The 20,365-nt window shown below is 34.4% G+C and overlaps 2 protein-coding genes across 4 annotated transcripts in view; one reads left to right on the plus strand and one right to left on the minus strand.

Annotated features, from left to right (window-relative positions):
- The first annotated feature begins 178 nt into the window (after positions 1-178).
- Positions 179-16,062, plus strand: UBA5 (ubiquitin like modifier activating enzyme 5). 2 transcript variants are annotated; one of them, XM_081301196.1, is made up of 12 exons: positions 179-511; positions 7,159-7,204; positions 7,320-7,409; positions 8,729-8,838; positions 9,615-9,701; positions 10,450-10,534; positions 11,117-11,221; positions 11,403-11,530; positions 12,506-12,641; positions 12,875-12,950; positions 13,092-13,198; positions 14,781-16,062. In XM_081301196.1, the coding sequence occupies exons 1-12, from the start codon at positions 351-353 to the stop codon at positions 14,862-14,864; spliced, it is 1,215 nt and encodes a 404-aa protein (XP_081157322.1). In that variant the 5' UTR covers positions 179-350; the 3' UTR covers positions 14,865-16,062. The 2 variants fall into 2 exon arrangements, with proteins under 2 accessions (XP_081157322.1, XP_081157323.1); XM_081301197.1 differs by lacking the exons at positions 179-511; positions 7,159-7,204 and having other exon boundaries at positions 7,344-7,468.
- A 137-nt stretch (positions 16,063-16,199) lies between these two features.
- Positions 16,200-20,365, minus strand: part of NPHP3 (nephrocystin 3) — a 37,864-nt gene continuing 33,698 nt past the window's right edge. For both annotated transcript variants that reach the window (XM_081301189.1, XM_081301190.1), the window contains 2 exons: positions 19,925-20,040; positions 16,200-19,394 (listed from right to left, as the gene is read on the minus strand). In XM_081301189.1, the coding sequence (XP_081157315.1) occupies positions 19,214-19,394; positions 19,925-20,040 (297 nt within the window). In that variant the 3' untranslated portion in view covers positions 16,200-19,213. The remainder of the gene's footprint in view (positions 19,395-19,924; positions 20,041-20,365) is intronic.

Genomic DNA, 20,365 nt, shown 5'->3' on the forward strand with positions numbered 1-20,365 from the left:
AGATCCGGGTGTTTTCTCTTAGCCACTTAGTTAAAAGGCAACGTCGCCGTCCTCTTGCTCTAGGTACTTATAACCCCAGTCCTGCGGCAGCTTGTTATAGCAGATGTAGCGAAGAAAGAACTCAAAAGAGGCGAGTTTTTGCTGAGGGGAGCGATGAGAGCGACGCACCGGAAGCGGTACCTTGGAAGGTCTTCGGGAGCCGCGGAGACTTGTCGGTCTGGGAAGCGCCGGGGGCCCTTCGCTAGGTCTGTGGGCGTGGAAGGTGACGGCTAGTTGCCCAGCCGAGCAGCGTGGGGCGGCGGCGGCGGCGAAGGCCGGGGCTGGGAGGTTTGGCCGCGGGGGTCCCAGCCATGGCCGAGTCCGTGGAGCGGCTGCAGCAGCGGGTCCTGGAACTGGAGCGGGAACTTGCCCAGGAGAGAAGTCGGCGGGCCCTGGGTGACGGCGACGGAGCGGGCGGCCGGGCCCGCATCGAGAAGATGAGCTCAGAGGTGGTGGATTCCAATCCCTACAGGTGACTGCGTCGCAAGTCGGAGGGGGGCGAGGTCCCTGTGGGGTGAGAAGGGCGCCCCATCCCGCTAGCTCGGCCTCCCGCCACCCTTTTCCTGGTCTGGGGTCCCGTTCCCAAACGCGCAAGGGCACTTCTTAGGGCTGGTCGGAAGTTGTTGTTTCTCATTTTTAAAAACCCAAGCGAGCCTTCCATATGGTACTACTCCTGCTCTCGCCGCCGACGTGCATTCAGCTTCCTGCAGCTCTTGCCTCTAATTACTCCTCCTCACCTTGCTTAGGATTCAGAACATTCAGAAGACATCAAACGTAAAGCCCGCCTAGCCTAAACTTGGAGATTCATAAAGGCTTTTCAATGTAATTTAGATGGAGCAGGGCGAAGGAGTTCCAAAGGTATCTCAGGCCTTTCTGCTTTACAAGACCTGCTGTTCCTCTCCTTTCCTCGGGAAGCTTGTCAGTTCAGTGCAGTGGTTAAGGGTAAGAACTATACAGCCGCGCTAATGGGTTTTACCCCCACTTTATAGATGAGAGAATCGAGGCTTAGAGGGCTGTCAAGTTTTTATATATAGTATAAGGCCTGAACTGGGGCTGGGCCTGTAACCTCAGTGGTATAGCACATTCCTGAAGCCCACCTCCACCCCCCAAAAAAATAATGCCCAAAGCCTGAACTGGCATTAGGTTTCACTTAATCCAAAATTCACATGAAACTATCTTCCCTCTAAAAATAAATAAGCCATTAAGTAGTGTGGCTAAAAACTGGGTCATCTTAACGTGAAATAAAGAAGAGCTCTTGTTATTTTTTTCCTTTAAAGAACATGAGGGTTTTTGTTGTTGTTGTTTGTGACATTATAAAGCCTCAGTGGCAGTTTTAAGGTGCACTGTTTTAACTGTATTGGTAAATATTAAGGGTTAATGTTCCAAAATCTTTAGAGATTGAATAAGCATGAAACTGTTATCTCTAATCAGAATGAGTGCAAACTATTCCATTTGTCATATTTCAGTATGTTTGAATTTTACAAATGAACACTTGGAAATTTTCCCTCCAAGATAAAATGCAAAAAAATGTGTATCTTTTTTTTTTTTTTTTTTTTTTTTTTTAACTGGGGATTGAATCCAGGGCCTTGTGTATGTGAGGGAGGGCGGGCACTCTACCAACTGAGCTATATATCACCAGCCCTGGGTCATACATTTAAAGTCATCTTTCAGACATTATTTTTATGAAAGGCCCATTAGCACGGCCCAAATAATCAAAAACAAAACTTTCAGAACTCAAGTCTAAACATTTAGTACTCTCTATCACGTGTATATATACCATTTGTTATTAAAACTGCTACAGAGGAGATACCTATTGATATCCAGGTTGTTTATTGAAATGAAATTATATATGAAAAGTGGTCAGTCTTGACTTTTTAAATTGTTCATTCAGCTCAAACATTTACTGAGCCCTCCCTTTTATCTCTAGCCATCTTTGGCATTATTTACCTGTTTATGAGCAGTAAACCATGGATGCAAAGTGATATGGTCTTTTTCCTCCAGAATTTACTGGATGAGTGTGAGATACATGGAAAAGTAAAATATGCAGATATAGTACAGGTTAAAAAATTATGAAAGGGGAAGTACAGGGTAATTGGAAAATATAGGAAATGACTTTGAATTTTAATTACATCAAATGATACATAAGAAATATAAAGTCCTTGACCCTCAAAGTTCTTTTGCTTTAGTTGGGAAACTAAATGGATGTGGAATAATGGTCATACAACACAAGTTGTATGAATTGCATGAATTGAATAAGCATGAACTGTTATCTCTAATCAGAATGAGTGCAAACTATTCTATTTGTCATATTTCAGTATGTTTGAATTTTACAAATGAACACTAGGAAATTTTCTCTCCAAGATCAAATGCAAAGAAGTGTGTGTGTGTGTGTGTGTGTGTGTGTTGCTAGGAATTGAATCCAGGGCTTTGTGTATGTAAGGGAGGCGGGCATTCTACCAACTGAGCTATATCCCCATATGGTATAGAATATGATTATAAGCACATGGAGAAACTGGAGAGACAAGCAGAGGTGTTGATTAGAACACCTAGTTTCAAACCTAAGCTCAGAAATTCAGCTCTATATAAAGGAGTAGAAATAATACCATGCATCTTATCTGATCATAATGGAATGAAACTGAAAATCAACGATAAAAGAAGGAAGGAAAAATCATGCATCACTTGGAGAATGAACAATAGGTTACTGAATGATCAATGGGTTATAGAAGACATTAAGGAGGAAATTAAAAACTTCTTAGAGTTAAATGAAATCACAGACACAACATATCGGAATCTATGGGACACATTGAAAGCAGTTTTAAGAGGAAAATTCATTGCTTGGAGCGCATTCCTTAAAAAAAGAAAAAACCAACAAATAAACGATCTCATATTTCATCTCAAAATCCTAGAAAAAGAAGAGCAAAACAACAGCAAAAGAAGTAGAAGGCAAGAAATAATTAAAATCAGAGCTGAAATTAATGAAATCGAAACAAAAGAAACAATTGAAAAAATTGACAAAACCAAAAGTTGGTTCTTTGAAAAAATAAATAAAATCGACAGACCCTTAGCCATGCTAACGAAGAGAAGAAGAGAGAGAACCCAAATTACTAGCATACGGGATGAAAAAGGCAATATCACAACAGACACTTCAGAAATACAGAAGATAATCAGAAATTATTTTGAATCCTTATACTCCAATAAAATAGAAGATAGTGAAGGCATCGATAAATTTCTTAAGTCATATGATCTGCCCAGATTGAGTCAGGAAGATATAGACAACCTAAACAGACCAATAACAATAGAGGAAATAGAAGAAACCATCAAAAGACTACCAACTAAGAAAAGCCCAGGACCGGATGGGTATACAGCAGAGTTTTACAAAACCTTTAAAGAGGAACTAACACCAATACTTTTCAAGCTATTTCAGGAAATAGAAAAAGAGGGAGAACTTCCAAATACATTCTACGAGGCCAACATCACCCTGATGCCTAAACCAGACAGAGACACCTCAAAGAAAGAAAACTACAGACCAATATCTCTAATGAACCTAGATGCAAAAATCCTCAATAAAATTCTGGCAAATCGGATTCAAAATCATATCAAAAAAATTATACACCATGATCAAGTAGGATTCATCCCTGGGATGCAAGGCTGGTTCAATATACGGAAATCAATAAATGTTATTCACCACATCAATAGACTTAAAAATAAGAACCATATGATCATCTCGATAGATGCAGAAAAAGCATTCGACAAAGTACAGCATCCCTTTATGTTCAAAACTCTAGAAAAATTAGGGATAACAGGATCATACCTCAACATTGTAAAAGCAATCTATGATAAGCCACAGGCCAGCATCATTCTGAATGGAGAAAAATTGAAGGCATTCCCTCTAAGATCTGGTACAAGACAGGGATGCCCTCTCTCACCACTTCTGTTCAACATAGTCCTCGAAACACTGGCCAGAGCAATTAGACAGACGAAAGAAATTAAAGGCATAAAAATAGGAAAAGAAGAACTTAAATTATCACTATTTGCAGACGATATGATTCTATACCTAACAGACCCAAAAGGGTCTACAAAGAAACTATTAGAGCTAATAAATGAATTCAGCAAAGTGGCAGGATATAAAATCAACACGCATAAATCAAATGCATTCCTGTATATCAGCGACAAATCCTCTGAAACGGAAATGAGGACAACTACTCCATTCACAATATCCCCCCAAAAAATAAAATACTTGGGAATCAACCTAACAAAAGAGGTGAAAGACTTATACAATGAAAACTACAGAACCCTAAAGAGATATATAGATGAAGAACTCAGAAGATGGAAAAAATTACTCTGTTCATGGATAGGCAGAACTAACATCATCAAAATGGCGATATTACCAAAAGTTCTGTATAAGTTCAATGCTATCCCAATCAAAATCCCAACAGCATTTCTTGTAGAAATAGATAAAACAATCAGGAAATTCATATGGAATAATAAAAGACCCAGAATAGCAAAAACAACTCTAAGCAGGAAGTGTGAATCAGGCCGTATAGCGATACCAGACTTCAAACTATACTACAGAGCAATAGTAACAAAAACAGCATGGTACTGGTACCAAAACAGGCGGGTGGACCAATGGTACAGAATAGAAGACACAGTAACCAATCCACAAACTATAACTATCTTATATTTGATAAAGGGGCTAAAAGCATGCAATGGAGGAAGGATAGCATCTTCAACAAATGGTGCTGGGAAAACTAGAAACCCATTTGCATCAAAATGAAACTGAATCCCTTTCTCTCGCCATGCACAAAAGTTAACTCAAAATGGATCAAGGAGCTCGATATTAAACCAGAGACATGGCGTCTGATAGAAGAAAAAGTCGGCTATGATCTACATACTGTGGGGTCGGGCTCCAAATTCCTCAATAGGACACCCATAGCGCAAGAGTTAACAACTAGAATCAACAAATGGGACTTACTCAAACTAAAAAGTTTTCTCTCAACAAAAGAAACAATAAGAGAGATAAACAGGGAGCCTACATCCTGGGAACAAATCTTTACTCCACACACTTCAGATAGAGCCCTAATATCCAGAGTATACAAAGAACTCAAAAAATTAGATAATAAGATAACAAATAACCCAATCAACAAATGGGCCAAGGACCTGAACAGTCACTTCTCAGAGGAGGACATACAATCAATTAACAAGTACATGAAAAAATGCTCACCATCGCTAGCAGTCAGAGAAATGCAAATCAAAACCACCCTAAGATACCACCTCACTCCAATAAGATTGGCAGCCATTAGGAAGTCAAACAACAACAAGTGCTGGCTAGGATGCGGGGAAATGGGTACACTTGTACATTGTTGGTGGGACTGCAAAATGGTGCAGCCAATTTGGAAAGCAGTATGGAGATTTCTTGGAAAGCTGGGAATGGAACCACCATTTGACCCAGCTATTCCCCTTCTCGGTCTATTCCCTAAAGACCTAACAAGAGCATGCTACAGGGACACTGCTACATCGATGTTCATAGCAGCACAATTCACGATAGCAAGATTGTGGAACCAACCTAGAAGCCCTTCAATAGATGAATGGATTAAAAAAATGTGGCATTTATACACAATGGAGTATTACTCTGCATTAAGAAATGACAAAAATCATAGAATTTGGAGGGAAATGGATGGCATTAGAGCAGATTATGCTAAGCGAAGCTAGCCAATCCTTAAAAAACAAATGCCAGATGTCTTCTTTGATATAAGGGGAGTAACCAAGGACAGGGTAGAGACAATGAGCTGGAGAAGAAGATTAACATTAAACAGGGATGATAGGCGGGAGGGAAAGGGAGAGAGAAGGGAAATTGCATGGAATTGGAAGGTGAGCCTCAGGGTTATACACAATTACATATAAGAGGAAAGGAGCGGTAGGAGAAAAATTAGACAAGTGGAAGAAATGATTTATAGTAGAGGGGGTGGAGAGAGAGAAGGGGAGGGGAGGGAAGGGGAGGGGAGGGGGGATAGTGGAGAATGGGATAGTCAGCAGAATACATCAGACACTAGAAAGGCAATATGTAAATTAATGGAAATGTAACTGATGTGATACAGCAATCTGTATACGGGGTAAAAATGGGAGTTCATAACCCACTTGAATCAAACTGTGAAATATGGTATATTAAGAACTATGTAATGTTTTGAACAACCAACAATAATAAAAAAAAAAGAAATTCAGCTCTAAATATTGTTTGCCAGTTAGCTGACTGTGAGCAGTAAATTATTCTGATTTTCTTTTTTTTTTTTTTTGGTCTTAATTATCCTGTTTTTTTTCCTGGTCTGGGGTCCAGACCAGGGAGGTGGCAATGCATTTTTCTCAGAGGTTATTTGTAAAATTAAGGAGAGCATGAAGATAAAGATGGCAAACCACAGGAACTGACTTTCACTTCTGCCCATTCCCACTAAACAAACAGTGAAATATTTTAAAAAAGGGTAATCCCACATTCAGAAAATAGAAGGTTTCCATTAAAAATTGGGGGGAGAGGAGTGGGTTCCTATACTTGAAGATTATAGTGACACAATTTTGGAAACTTTGATGGATGAAGGATGACTGATTTAACAGATTCAAAGAAGTTGGATCTTAAACCTGCATCCTAACTTACACCGCAAAATCACCCCAAGAAGCTCAGAAATGGGTACAGGTATTTCTAGAAAGTCTTTTGAAAAAAATAGAACCCAAGGACCCTTATCCACTGAGGGTAGCTGAGCTAATGCCCCTTCCCCACCACGAGAAGAAATTGGAGATTTATTTATCGAAGAGAGTAAAGTAGAGGATTTCTACTAATAACTGGGCAGGTATTGATCTCAGCTGCACATTAGAACAGAGAAGTAGCTTTTAAATACATATATATTATTTCACAGGCTACACCAGGAAGGGTACATGAGTGTCTATATTTAAAGCTACTAAGTAATTTAGTTCCATCTGGAAAAAAAAAAAAAAAAACTAAAAGATTCCTCTTATTTTGAAAGAGGAGTAATGATTGAATTTCAGTGTTTATTTTATGTAATGATATATGCCTGTTTATATCACTGTTAACTAATCAATTGTAGCTCTAAAACATTTTCTTTTTGTTTTAAGCCGCCTGATGGCCTTGAAGCGAATGGGAATTGTAAGCGACTATGAGGTATGATAACCCTTTCCAAGTTTTTGAAGATAATTTCAGGAAATGAAAATAATTTCTGGTGACAAATTAAATGAAGAACTATTAACCAGAACATATGTAATTTTGCATTTCACAGAAAATCCGTACCTTTGCTGTAGCAATAGTAGGTGTTGGTGGAGTTGGTAGTGTAACGGCTGAAATGCTGACAAGATGTGGCATTGGTAAGGTAAAAATATTTCTCTTTGCCTGTCTTATAGGGAACTCTTCATTCTTGGAGCAAATCAGGTACAAGTTAGGACTTTTTTCCTTACTACTAATGGTCTATTGATTTGTTGTGTATTTATTCAGATTGTTCTTTCCATCCAAAAGATTGAGATATATCCCTATCCAAATGAAAACTGATATTATTGATAATTAAACAAGGACTGTTATAGGAACTTTTTTGTTTGGGATACTATATAAACAATTTGGATTAGGTGTTTTAGATATAGATATTTAGGAAAGGAGACTATTAAATTGATAAAGTATGAGTGAAACACTGAAACATATATAAATTATTTTATTAAACATAATTTAAATGACAAATAGCCTCTCTATCCTGTGTATTTCTTACTCTTGAATTTGTACTAGAAAATGTTCAGATTTTTTTAATCCATAGTTTTTAAAATTTTTAAAAAATATTTATTTGGCTTATGTATAGGAAAGAAAAGTAAACTTATACCAGAATTCAGTCCATCAGTCTTCGATTTATAAAGCCAAGGTCTATGATGTTAGATACATAGTAATTGAATAGATAAGCTTTCCATAATTATATAATTGTGGAAAACCTTTTAGTTTTTCATTTTGATAAGACAAACATTTTCCCATATAGTTTATCAATACTTTGTAATGTGTTGGTACACCTCAAATTCTTAAAGTGGTTTCAGATTTGGTACTCATTCATCAATACAAAAACACCACCAAAATTTTGATATCTTTCAAGAGGTTTACAAAGGCAGGCCAAAAATTGCTTATAGTCGACTTAAGTACATGTTTGGTGAAGATATTAGAGATTAATGGGGCAGATCCGTGGTTCACAAGTTTGTTATCAGAAGCACTTGAAAAGCTTATGAAAACACAGACTGCCAGACCCTATATCGTGGTTCTGATTCTGTTGGTATCAGTTACATTGTCATTTTAACAACTTCTCAGGTGATCCTAATGATGTTCAAGGGACAAACTAAACTTTGAGAATTGCTGGAGTCTTGCTAGTACTCTAAGTCTGGTCCTAAGAAGTAGTCTTAGCATTACCTGGGAGCTTGTTAGAAATGAAGATTTTCAGCCTTTGGGCAAATGCTCTAGTTGCCTTATCTTTAAGATGAGGATAATAGTACCTGTGTATTTAGCTCACATAAGTGTTCTGTGAATTCACATATGGCACCTAATGTCTTAGTTAACTAATGTCATCATCAGACTCTAAAGCAATCAAATGTAGGTCCACTGGTTTGCTATTTGTTAATTTTAGTTTTTTGGTATGTTTTTCATTGGAATAAATTTTTATTTTAGTTGCTCCTCTTTGACTATGACAAAGTAGAACTGGCCAATATGAACAGACTTTTCTTCCAGCCTCATCAAGCAGGACTGAGTAAAGTTCAAGCAGCAGAACATACTTTGAGGTAAATGGAATTACAGTTAAGGACTATATTCAGTGAAATCTTATTTTGTATATTTGGTGTGAGTTAACCTAATACATAGTCCTAAATTTTTCTCTATATAAATGCAGATTTTTACTTACTCTTGGACTTGGGTTGACGAACTTTTTCTATATATGGATAGATGTTACATATTTAAGTCTTTGAGGTTCTTATGGTCTCTGCAACTGTTGAACTATGCAGTTGTAGTGTGATAATAGCCACAGATATCACAAAAGTGAATAGGCATGTCTGTGCTCCAGTAAAACTTCATTTTTGGACTTTGGAACTTGAATTTCATCATTTTCATGTCATTAGGTATTATTCCTTTGAATTTTTTCTCAAATGTTTAAAAATTGTTCTTAGCTTGAAGGCTGTACAAAAACAGGTGGTACACCAGATTGACCAATGGGCCATAGTGTGTGAACCCCTATACCAAATTGAATATGGGACAAATAAGCTATTTTGTTAGGCTGAGCTGTAGCTACCAGAAGTAGTAAAGATGTAATTCCCAGCACATAGATTGATCCAGGTTGGGTGAGAACATTCTTATAATCCTTACGACAATCTACACATTTTTTTTTTTTTTAACCTAGTTCTTAAAGTAGGAAAAAAAAAAAAGGTAGAAGAGGACTTTGGATTTTCTCTGAATAGCTTGAATTCCAGTTCTCTAACTTACATTAAATACTCTTTAGCTCTCTCTGTTTTTTCTTTCTGTAGCTACTAATAGTCTTTATAATCATTCCCTTTTTTCCTCTTAGGAACATTAATCCTGATGTTCTTTTTGAAGTACATAACTATAATATAACCACAATGGAAAACTTTCAACATTTCATGGATAGAATAAGGTAACATTTTATTTATGAGTATTTTGTAAAATGCCCAGCTCAGTTAAGCAAGTATTAGACAAATCCACTGATTAATTTAGCAAATTGGCAGAATATAATATTTTTGTGTTTATTAAAATAGTAATTTTTATATATTTAAAGGCAGGAGGATTGCAAGTTTGAGGCCAGCCTCAGTAATGTAGTGTGACCCTAAGCAATTTAGGGAGACCGTGCCTCAAAATAAAAAATAAAAAGTGGTAGGGATGTGGCTCCAGGATTAAGTACTCCTGGGTTCAATCCCTGGTACCAAAAATAAACAAATAAATAAATAAACGAAATACTCTGATATTTACAATGATTTAATAAAGGATCCTCAATTTAAATTTTGTGTTCTAGATTATACTTCTCTCTGAAAATAGTTTTCTTCAGAGACTGTCAGAATACCTCCAAAATAATGAATTGTATTCACTTAGCTTTTATTATATTGATATTTTAGTGAAGCATGAACAAGATTTTAAAAGCTAATATGGAAGCATTTGTGAACAGATTTCATATTTCCTTCATCCTTTTACCACAATGGTATCATTGATTTTATATTCAAATAGTTACTTAATGTTTCATATATATAGGATATTTAACATTAAATACTTATTTATGTTATACTCAAAAATTTAATGAAAGAAGAAAACTGACTGAACAAATAAAGTCTAATTAGAATATATTTTCTATCCTGATATTTTTTCAAATAAAATTTGTTTTCTTTGACTAGTAATGGTGGGTTAGAAGAAGGAAATCCTGTTGATCTAGTTCTTAGCTGTGTGGACAATTTTGAAGCTCGGATGGCAATAAATACAGTGAGTTTTTCTGTTACGCAAGATGTAATACTCATGGATTTATCTATATTCTTTTATGATCTCTAGTGTATGATTAGTATACCATCCCCATCCCAAAAATAATTGTGATTTTTAGCCCTTTTTTTTGTTTATTTATAATGTTCTCTTTGTCTACTTTTAAAATTTATAGTAGTTGTGGGAAGTGTCTAGCTTTGTTGGCATGACAGACATTTTAAGTATCCCACTCTTTCATGCTTACCAGAAGCAAGGACTTTTAACTTTTCAATTAACATTTTAGATTTTTTATTTTTGAAATTTCAGAAAAATAAATTTTTATATTAACCTGGCAAGATACCTAATAAACTATAGTTTCAGTTAATAAATAGGTATTTATCAATTCTTTAATACTGATAGTTTATTCTTTAAATAAATATGGTAATTGCCAATGAATTCAATTATTTGCAGCTTCACTCCTTTTTTTTTTGAAAATTAATTTTTAGAAACCCTTGGTGATTCATTGAGTAAGCTATAACACTTCACAACAAGAACTTAAACTACTTGCTTTTTTGTTTTCTTCCTTGTTTTCACTTATTTCTATTTAAGGCCTGTAATGAACTTGGACAAACATGGATGGAATCTGGGGTCAGTGAAAATGCAGTTTCGGGGCATATACAGCTTATAATTCCTGGAGAATCTGCTTGTTTTGCGGTATGCATTATTTGTCTTAGATCTTTTTACATTGTTAGGCACTAGAGTCCTTAGGGGAATTGAAAATGTATTATAATTCAAAGAAAAAACAAACTTGAATGTAATGGAATGCCGTTTGAAACAGTTCATATTTTTCCTTCTTTCTTTTAAAAATTGTTTGCCTTTATTCTTTTTCATGCAGTGTGCACCACCACTTGTAGTTGCTGCAAATATTGATGAAAAGACTCTTAAACGAGAAGGCGTTTGTGCAGCCAGTCTTCCTACCACTATGGGAGTGGTGGCGGGGATCTTGGTACAAAATGTGTTAAAGTAAGTGAGGGCTAATTTTTTTGAATAGTTTTATATGCTTTTGATAAATATATTTTGTGAAGATTTCAGAAATTGAAATTATCAGCCAAGTATTTAATTATTAAAAAATTAGTTTTAAATATATTTTTATTTTATATATGTATATATGTACTTTTAATCCATGTTTATTTACATTAATTTGAATACATTAACATAACATTAATATGTGTGTATGAATGTCCATTACTCTGATAAGCAAAAAATGCATATTTCATTTTAATTTTTATTCATTTGTTTAAAAAAAGCTAGGCACATACATTTCTGTGAGTTATCTTTTAATATCCTTTTCCCTGTTTTTTTTCTTGTTGTATATTGAAAACATGCATTTGCAAATATTTTTCCTTTTATTCCTTTTGTTTTATATATGATTTTTCTTCTATACAGAAGATTTTAAAGGGAATCACATTTGATGGGCAGAGGAACACAAAAGAACTTTATGGGTTATTGGAAATACTCTGTATCTTGATCTGGTAGTATTTACATGAAGACATAAAATATTTTATTGTACTGTACATTCACAATTGTGTACTTCACAGTAAATTATATACAAATTTTAATTAATTATATATAATACCATGTCTCAAGATTTTAAAAAACACTTCTCACATTTTGATATCTCTGAAATCAGTATGTGTCTTAAAGTTTAAAAACTGTATAAAATGTCAGCATTTTATTTTTAGTAGAGGTTCAAAAACTAGTAGTGCATTCTTTAGGTGATGAAATGGAGTAAATCTTTTCTTTCCTTCATTAATTAAGCAAATATTCAAGCATCTGCTTACAAAATAGGCTCTGTCAACAAGATAGAAAATTTCTGTTTCTGAGTTGCATGTTAGAAAAATCATTACAAACTCCAAAGTCATTTCTAAAAAATTCACTTACTTTCTTTTAGTACTTTTTATGGGTTTTTCTTCCTTTAATACTATTTTGTTTTTCTAGGTTTCTATTAAATTTTGGTACTGTTAGTTTTTACCTTGGATACAATGCAATGCAAGATTTTTTTCCTACTATGTCCATGAAGCCAAATCCTCAATGCGATGATAAAAATTGCAGGAAGCAGCAGGAAGAATACAAGGTATATGGGATCTTATTGCATAGGATAGTAACTTAAACAGTCAAACAAAAGGAACAGATTTGGATTCTGGAGTTTTATAGTTTTAATTTTATAATTTTAATTTATTCATCGTATTTATTAAAAATAAAAATCCTTTCTTGTTTGTGATGCCATAAAACCCTATCTGAATTCTTGATTAATGCTTCAGAGAACTGATAATGATTGAAAACACTGGTATTATTTGATTTCTACAGAAAAAGGTGGCATTATTGCCCAAACCGGAGGCTGTTCAAGAAGAAGAAGAGATAATACATGAGGAAAATGAGTGGGGTAGGAATTCTTTTATAAATTGAAGACATAACATCCAACAAAATCTTCTGTGGTAGAGAAGATAAGGTTACACACATTTTGAATAATTATTGCTTATGAAGTTTCTTCAGAACTGTTACAGAATCTATTTTAATTCAACAGGTATTGAGCTAGTATCTGAGGTTTCAGAAGAGGAATTGAAAAATTCTTCAGGTCCAGTTCCCGACTTACCTGAAGGAATTACAGTGGCATATACAATTCCAAAAAAGGTACTTTTAAAATCTGATTTATCCATAAGTAAATATCAGATAAAATGTATATATATCTTCTTTTATCTTATTCTATTTGGTAATGCCAATACAATAATTCCTGTTTTGGGTATTTTACACCATAGGCATTAAGATGTGAGAAAGAAGTATTCAGTGTTAAAATGGAGTTGTGCACAGCCCATGTTAAACTTTGAAAACACTGACATAAAATGGTTTCATTCACTCATTTATAGGTCATGCATAATAGATTTTGATTAAATGAAAATATGATTTTTGTATATTTAGAGCTTTAGCCATAGTACCATTTAAAAATACTTCAGTAGACAGTCTAAGTACATTTCTCTAAAGAAGACATTCAAATGGCCAACATAAATATGAAAAATTGCTCAACATCATTAAACATCAGAGTAATGCAAATCAAAACCACAATGAGGTTATCATCTCATACCAGTTAGAATGGCTGGTATCAAAAAGATAACAAACGCTCAAAAGGATGTGCAGAAAATGGAACCTTTACTATTGGTGGAGATATAAATTAGTAGATGCTTATGGAAAATGGCATGAAGTTCCTCAAAAATTAAAAGTAGAACAATTTTAAAAATAGAATGTTTGTGGAACAGCAGTTTCACTACTGGGTATATATCTAAAGAAATGAAATCCTATGTTGAAGAGACATCTATACCTCCGTATTTATTGCAGCATTGTTGACAGTAGTTAAGAAATGAACTCCAGTTATTTATTGACTGATTAATGGATAAAGAAAAATAAGGTGTATATATACTGTGGAACACTATTCAGTCATAAAGAATATTTTTGTTATTTGTGACAACATGGATGGAACTGGGGGTCATTATGTTTAGTGAAATAAACCAGGCACAGAAAGACAGCTATGTCACTCATGTAGAATCTTAAAAACTTGATCTTGTATATATTGAGAATTAAATAGTGCTTACCAGAGGCTGGGGGAGAAATAGGGGAAGTTGGTCAATAGCTACTGAGTTATTGTTAGAGAGTAAAAATAAGTTTTGGTATCCTGTTTCACAAGCATTACTTAGATAATGTACTGTACTCTGTATTTCAGAAAGCTAAAAGAAATGATTTTTTAAATGTTTTTACCACAAAGAAATGATAAGTGTTTGAGGAGATAGATAAGTAAACCCTGATTATATCGTATATTCATGTATCAAAACATCACATGGTACCTCATAAATACATATAATTTTTAGGTCAATTAAAATATATGCTTGAGATATCAAGAATACGAAAATTACTGCCTCAAATCAAATGCTGGTGGGGAAAGTAAAGGACTGTCCTAAAAATTGCAAAGCATGGGCTGGGGCTATAACTCAGTGACAGAGCGCTTGCCTAGCATGTGTGAGGCACTGGGCTTGATCTTTAGCATCAGATAAAAATAAAGGCATTCTACAATTACCAAAAAAAAAAAAAATTCTTTAAAATTACAAGCCATATTTATTAAAGAAAATTAATAAACTTGTTGAGCATGGTTAAAGCTTACTGATTCCTAAGCATAAAGAATTCAGTAAGGCTATTTTTTCACTGTATTTTCCTCATTTGTTGACAGCAAGACGACTGTGTACCTGAAGTAACAGTAGAAGATTCTGGAGAAAGCTTGGAAGATCTCATGGCCAAGATGAAGAATATATAGATTATGGACTGGCATATATTTTACTTTTTCTGTGTTTAAGCCTATTCTCTTGAAATTAAAAAAAATCAAAACTGATAAAACTTAGGGCAAGATTAATTGATGTATGTAAAATTGTTGTATTTTATGAAAATACTGTAGCTGTTGCTCTTTGCTCCCCTTCCCAACTAAATCTAATAGCTGTCCTAAAAGGTTTGCCTTCAGAGTAATATTGTAGCATAGCCACCAAAATATCTTGGCCTTTTGAAGGTTGGGAAAGGACCAATCTGATTCTATAGTCGTTATTTCTTTCTAGTAATCCCTTGTGGTCTGTGAAAAGGACATAGACAATAAAGTAGTACAAACAAAAGAAGGACAGGTGCAGCCTATTGATCAGAGCTGGCAAGTGTCTGTCACTGTGTTTGGTTCCTACAAGAAAATTGCCCAGAATTACTATCTTGACCAACAGTGATTTTTAAATACTTAACCCATAAAATGAAATCATCCTCTCCAGTGTTTTTGGGTTTAATACAAGCTACAATGTAATCATTGGAGAAGTTTAAAAGTTATGGATTATATACTCCAAACAAGACAAAAGGCAAGTAAATGGAACCTTTCTTCATGGGTAGGTAGATAAAGGTACTTAGTAAAGTCAAATTTTATTTTATTCTGCACTGACCATGGAAAAGAAATCATTGTTATCTGTGGCATATATATGTGGAGTTTCTGCACTTTATTGGAAAACAAGGCATAAATTTAGACTGACATCCACATTATACCTACCAAATAGGCTACTTCCAAATATTTCATTTAAATTTGATACTTAAGGTAGTGAGATCTTGACAAGGGTTGTCCTGGCCAGTAAATATGAAAGAAGAGTTTTAAATTACCTCCACAATGACTAATATATACTGCTTCCTTGGAGGAGGCTCATTTCCTGATAGTGACTACTAAATTGTAAATTGATATAAACTGGTTTTCTCTGGAGTTACATACAAATAGCAAAGTTTTAGCGTGGTTGGAGTAAATTCTCAGTGGTTTGGAGATCAATAAACAACATGCAGGTGTAACCATTGCCAGTAGGCTGTTAGTATGCTAATATCTTATTTTGATGATTGTTCCTTTGAAGTTATGAATGTCCAGGTTGTATTTACAGGGGGAAAATGTTAGTAAAAAGTTAAAAGTACATTCCCTACTTGTAAAATAAAGTTCTAAAAACTGATTTCAGAAATATATTCAGTATATTAGTTTTGCGATTTTGGAATTACTCTGTGATTTTCATGTTTATAGTAAAATGAGGAAATAGGAGGATAGTTTTTTAAAAAATATTTTTTAGTTATAGATGGATGCAATATCTTTATTTCATTTATTCATTTTTTTTTATGTGGTGCTGAACCCAGTGCCTCACATGTGCGAGGCAAGCGCTCTGCCACTGAGCCACAACCCCAGCCCCAGGAGGATGGTTTTTCTAGCCTTAAAACTTTCTTATGTTGCCTTGGTGAGTCTTTTACCGTTTAAAAAAAAAAAAAGTGCTTTGAATTATAGAATAGCTCTTCTAGTTACTAAAGATGTTTTGGATTTTTAAAATACAATGTGGTCTTTCTACAATAATTCTGCTTCAGAAACTGGTACATAAATTTGGTAAGGTCTTACTTATAAATTACTAAATTTGATTTGATAAAGTATATAGAATTCACCATCTGAAGACCTTTATCTGGTCTTGTACTAGTACAGCATCATGGCTGATGTCTTGACTACACCAAATTTTATTTATCTTATTTTAATTTTGGGGGGGAGGGTTCTAATATCTTTCATAAACTATTGGATTATTTTATAAGAAAAAATATGGTAAACGGTATCTCTTTGCAACTTGGAATGAATGCTTTCTTGACAGTCTGTGTGCCATGAAAACTTGTGTAAGTAGGCAGCCAATTATGAGGAACTGATCATGACAGAATTTTGCATTAAATAAACCCAGAGTATTTGGTTAGACTTGAAGACACTAGAGATTCTGATTCGAAAGAGGGGAAAGAAGTAACAATACTGCCTTAGCAGACTCTAACAAATCACTCTTTAATTTCTTTATTATCATCATTAATGGAAAATTAATTTATGGTCTGCCCAGATTTTTTTTATGTAGTAGAGAATGTATGTATTATGGTTTTCTTTTCTTATAAATACGCCTTGGATACTTAGCCCATCCAATACAGAAAGGTCTGTACTTTTTAAGAATATATTTAAGGAAGATTTGACTGTTTTTTTCTGTTTTGTTTTTCTTTCTTTTGTTTTTTTTAAAGAGAGAGAGAGAATTTTTTTTAATATTTATTTATTTTTTTTTAGTTTTCAGCGGACAACATCTTTGTTTGTATGTGGTGCTGAGGATCGAACCCGGGCCGCACGCATGCCAGGCGAGTGTGCTACCGCTTGAGCCACAACTCCAGCCCTCTGTTTTGTTTTTCATATTTCATTTTCATTGATGAATGAAAATGAGAAAATGAATTATGAATAGCAAAATTTGGTTCCTACCTATTCAGTTTTATGATTGAGTTGTTTGAAAGCTCTTTTCTAAACTCAAAGTATATGTTAATGTGAATATAATATTCCTATTGGAGAACCTCAAATACACATATACACACACACACATAAGATCTCTGTTATAGCTGTGTTTATCTTAGACATTCTCATGAAAATGTATGCTTGTTAGTAATACAATAAATAGATCAAAATAGTTTTTACATTTAAACTTAATTATTTTTGAAATACATAAAGTGGTCATTCTCAGCCAAAATTATAATTTTTACCATCAAGTCACTGTGAATAATAATAGATATTTTTAATATTTTTTGTATGTTTTTCAAGTTCAAATTTTGGAGAAGCAAAGAATAAATAAATATTAAGTTTTTTTTCAAGGTTTTTCCAGAGTACCGGTCTCATTATTTCCTAAAGCAATTTTTTTAGGCATGTAACATAATACTTATAATGCATTACTTATATTACTAAATCAGATTTTAAGCTCCAGTAGCTAAATTCTAAAATTAATTTCTGACATATTTGTGAATTCAATTATTTGTACCTTTCACAGCAAGGTGAATGATATGTTACAGTCATATTTTATTTTCTTTTCCCTCTGTACCTCTTCCAAAAAGGGAAATAAGGATGCTTAGTAGGATCCTGCCTAATTTATTTCAAATGACCACTCTAAGGCCTCGGAGTTTTACCAATGCTTCTCACACTTAAGTGTATATAAATTACCTAGGGATCAAGCTGAAATGCAGATTATGACTTAGAAGGCAGCAGAATTTAAATATTTAATAGGATCCCAGCGTAAGCAGCAAGGCCTTAGAGAACATTAACCAAGACTCTTGTAGAGTCACTGAAGTTCTTCAAGTTGACCAAACTACTAAATATTGATAACATTCAAGTCTTTTTATTAGCAAATTTTCAATGTATTTCTTAAGTATACAAAATGTAGCCCTCTTATATAAACTAGAGTGGGAAAGTAGATTGCACTTTTATTTTAAACAGTGAAGTATAGTTTTTACATTTTTCTTTTATAACTAATACATATTAGAATCTCAAACGTTAACATTGATGAAGATTTTACTGAGTATAAATACATAAGTGGTATAAATAACATCCAAATGTGGCAATATTTACAAAATCTATAAAAATATTTAATTTTTAGTATAAAAATGAATTTGAGTATGAGGTAAATGAGACAGGCTCAGCTGTTCAAGAAAGATGACAGAATGCTAGGTCCACTTTGGGGCAAGATCAAGAATACTAAAGAGTTAGCCTGTTATTATTGCACAGAGGACTCCAGACACTACAGATGTATACAACACAGTCATGAAAAATGCATAATGTGGGGAACACAGAAAGCAGGGTGATTGGCCTGTCAAGGGAAAAGGCAGAATAAAAAAGAAAAACACAGCAATCAAGAATTCCTATAATTAATTTGAAGGCAATTCAAACATTTCATAAAAATGATCCCTTTATTCGTTTTCTTTGAGGTAGAGGATTAGGCCGGACCACTGCTGAGAAACAAGGAATGGCTGGAAAGGCTCAGGTGGCTCTTGAGAGATGAAAAGAATCTTGGAGTTCTTGACTCCCCCACCAGCTCTCGGTGAAGACAGACACATCTACTCACAATCCAGTCCTCACGGAGTCTTAGAATGGATCCCATACATGAGGAAAATCAACTTAAACAGATAAAATCACAACTCAAATATAGTCCAATTCCAGACAAATACCAGTTAAATCATAGAGTAGTAAAAATACATTTTCTTACCAACATTTTTAAAAAGTTTTAAATTCTAATGTTCCAAATGATAATCACTTTATCCTAAGGTATGTGACTATAAGTGCTGCCGTCACCTTTGTCCTTGAGGAAGGAAAACATTAGGAGAATGAGTGGTTTTTAAGCTGAACGTGTCTCCACTTGATGAATGTCTTGAAGGAGCTTTTCCTCCCAAAAGTGATGTTTCTGCTTCTTTTATCTCCATGGCCCTTTTGTACAGTTCAGCAGCTTTTTCAAAATCTCCTTCTTCGTAGCTTTGAGAGAGGAAAAAAAAAATGAGAACATAAGCTCCTAACAATTCTAAATGACCTTGAGACAGAGAACAAGCTATGAACATTTGCTCCTTTTCCCCCTTTTTGCAGTGTTCATGACCAGTATTCTCTCTGTTCTGTGGACCATTTGCTTCGGTGTCTCATTCACACCATTAAGACCATATTGTAGTGCATTCAGTGAAAGTGCTCAAGGAAGTTCCTATATGCATCCTGAGATAACACAATGGGCAAGCAAAACTCAGTGTGCTTAACCGTGAATGGGCTCCAAGGATACCAAATTGCTTGTTTTTTCCCCATTGCCAGTTAGTAGCAAATGTAAACCATCCGATTTGCTATGATACACTCTCATTTTTGGATATGACTTTAGTTTCTCTTGAGATAGAACAGCAAAAAAAACCCCTCTTGTATCCAAGAAAGAACATTCAGCAATAAATATTTTGTGTTGTTCTGTGCTGAGTCAAAGCTATTCTAAAAGAATGGGTATACCTGAGGAAAGTGAAGGAGATTCTTACCTAAGCACAGCTAAGTTTTTTAATGTTTCTCCAACTCGAGGATGCATCCGACCCAGGCTATCTTCATAAATCTTTAACGCTCTTTCATATAATGGCAAAGCTTCAATGTGTTTTTTCTTATTAAAAAAAAAAAAAAAGTAACGTACACATAAACACACTGGGTTTCTGAAATTACTATTAATGCTTTTTACACTAAGTTGATCTATTTTGGTAAGCACTTTAAAATGAAATTATCCTTCAAAAGATATGAGTAAAAAGATTAACTTATTAATATCATAAAAGGAGATGCAGTATAACAGAAAGTCATACATATAAGTTTTCAACCTGGTCTGGTAACCATTTGACCTTAACCTAACAATATAAATGCAAACCTGTTTCTTTATTACCTAGTGGGTAGATACTATAAGCTTAAAGATAATATTCTACAGACAACTGTAGGAA

This window comes from Spermophilus citellus (genome assembly GCF_964194105.1).
Source record: "Spermophilus citellus genome assembly, chromosome: 7".
In the NCBI taxonomy this organism is placed as follows: Eukaryota; Metazoa; Chordata; class Mammalia; order Rodentia; family Sciuridae; genus Spermophilus; species Spermophilus citellus.